At 43.6% G+C, this 2500-nt stretch overlaps 1 protein-coding gene across 1 annotated transcript in view; it reads left to right on the top strand.

Moving 5' to 3' along the window:
• Positions 1 to 2500, top strand: part of LOC137979267 (polycystin-1-like protein 2) — a 77628-nt gene that overhangs the window by 65063 nt on the left and 10065 nt on the right. Inside the window, exon 16 of the mRNA XM_068826489.1 lies at positions 1493 to 2027. Within this exon, the coding sequence (XP_068682590.1) occupies positions 1493 to 2027 (535 nt within the window). The remainder of the gene's footprint in view (positions 1 to 1492; positions 2028 to 2500) is intronic.

Raw genomic sequence — 2500 nt, forward strand, 5'->3', positions numbered from 1 at the left:
ACAAATTCAGCGTGCTCCAGCGCTGATCTATTGTTCTTAAAAGTGGCAGGTTCCGGAAAAGCAAAGAAGGTAACTTATATCTCTCTTCAATGACGCTCAAAATAAATAGAGATGCACCGATGCCTCTCCAGAAGTGCACATTGTTACGCAAATTTCCTTTAACCTGAACCTCAAGCTTGTTACTATCGTCAAATTCGCACAGGTCACTATCGTTTAGTACCTGAACTATGTCCTCCTAGCCCTCAGAAGAGGATTCACTGTCTAGGATTTGATCTGGTGTGGCATTAGTAGGTGAACCCAGGCACGTTGGCCATGCTGGCATTACGTGATCCGCTTCCATCTTGGCAGAACCATGCATAACGGCAATCCCTTGCCCAGTGGCCGAGCCTGTGGCATCGGAAGCACCTGCACTGATCGAGGTTAGACTCTCCACGACCTGAAACGGAGACAAAGCAGTATCAGAAAATTAGGGACAAATAACTCGGGTGAGAGGGTGGGAGGGTGGGAGGGCGAGTGGCACGCATACAAGGAGGAACTGTCACTGTTCTATATAGTAAATCGCTACAAGAAAGACCGAAGTGCTGGGTCGCTATAGCGAGGATGAAAAGTGGCGCGAACTGTGTTCTGCTCAAACTGCTTTTGGTTTCCCTTGAATCGGAGTCGCCGACTTGCTTGTCTGTCTCTGATTTATCCTCGATCTGTTTGGTTTTTTCTTCAAGTTTGACCTCAAAGTAGCTTTTGAACATATTGAACAGATCTTGCACAAGCGACCACTCTGCCGTGCACGACTGCGTTTAGTTTGACCTTCCGGAGGATTCCGCGATCGCTGGGTCAAGATTAAACTCAGATTGGTTGGTACCAGCAACTGGCCGATCGCCTAGATAATCCTTCTCGGCCGAGCAACTGTCGCTGTTCTCCATAATAAACTGCTACAAAAAGGGGAATGAAGTGCTGGGTCGCTAGCGTGAATGAAAAGTGGCCCGAACAACCAACCTTAAAAAATCCTTGCATATACAATAGAAACTCCAACGTGTAAACAGGCGTTAATAACCTTGCAATACAGTTTCCCAAGGGGTTGCAGTGCACAAAGAAAGATATCAACCATATGAAAATCTATTTTTTTCCTAGTGAGGCTACTATACCAGTTTCTAATTTGCCTCATCATATTCCCATGTATTTTCTCAAGTCCACAGAGTACTCCTATTTTCTATTTTGCAACAAAAGATAAAATAAGAATGTTGATCCTTGAGAAACCACGTTTTTGAAGCTGTTAAAAACACTAGCGGGAAGTGTTTTATGCAGTCTAAAACCCTCGGTTAAACGTTTGTTTTGAGAGCCGATAAAACACTGCTGCTCGTTTTTTGAGTATTACTTCCAAAACGCCAAAGTAAAAAACTAGTCTGTTATAATATCCTTGAAGGTGGTTGTTAACAAAGTATTGTTTGAGTTTTTTTGAATTTTATGTATCTAAACAGTTTCTTTTCTTTACTAGATATCATCAAGCGGTGATACCATCACACAGCGCATTGGTGTTCTTTGAAGTAAAACCCGAACAGGGAAAGTCGTTGGAGGTGTACGTGAATTACAAAACTCGCCCCACGGTAGAACAATATGTCTTCAGTGCAATTACGCCTAACATCGATTATTGCAACGAAACAGAAAGTGGCTTAAACTGTAGTTCGGAAGCTTACGTGATTGTTGTAAGCAGCGCTGTTACTGGTCATGTTGGGTTGCATTATATAGGCATAAGGTATCCTGGACCTGAAGACGATAACTCAAGTTCCCCAGGGCAAACTGCACAGCCAGAGGCACGGCGCGTAAAGAGGGGCTGCGAAATTCATGGCGGCAGGCAAAAGCGGGCTTGCGTTGGTGTCAAAGATCCCCCAACTACACCTCCTCCAACACCTAAGATCATTATTCCTCAGTATGAAGCGAGTACTGACGTGAACTACACGATATCTGCGACTGTGACAAACTGTTTGTATTGGTCCGAGACGAGGCAAGTTTGGACAGACGATGGCTGTAAGGTATGTATATTCTGTTCTATTACACTCTACTTTGTTCATGGTATGTTTGTTGATGGTTTAAGATTTAGCTTTATGGACGTACGAGAGGGTGAGCGGAGAGAACGCATTTACCATAAATTGGCCTCTTCCGGTGATAATTTTTTTAAAGCTAAATTTAGCCCGTGGTCATGATGCGCGGCTATGTTAGAAAAGACACCTCATTGGTTAGTTTTAATTGTGTCATTTAAGTTCGAAACCAAAATAAACTTTCACAGAATGAGGCATGGGGATGTGTTCTCTCCCCTCATTCTCTCTTGATGGACGTCATTTCCGGTACGGCGGCCATCTCGGATTTGATTGTTCAGAACGATGTTTTGTGAAATCCCCGAGGAGCTAATGCGTACATACTGCAGGTAGAAATTGTCTTGGCCTCGACATTTCCAAACATGATTAATTTCCAAACTGTCTTTCTTTCCAAAAATCAAAGGAAAGCC

This window comes from Montipora foliosa, chromosome 12, assembly GCF_036669935.1.
Source record: "Montipora foliosa isolate CH-2021 chromosome 12, ASM3666993v2, whole genome shotgun sequence".
NCBI lineage: Eukaryota > Metazoa > Cnidaria > Anthozoa > Scleractinia > Acroporidae > Montipora > Montipora foliosa.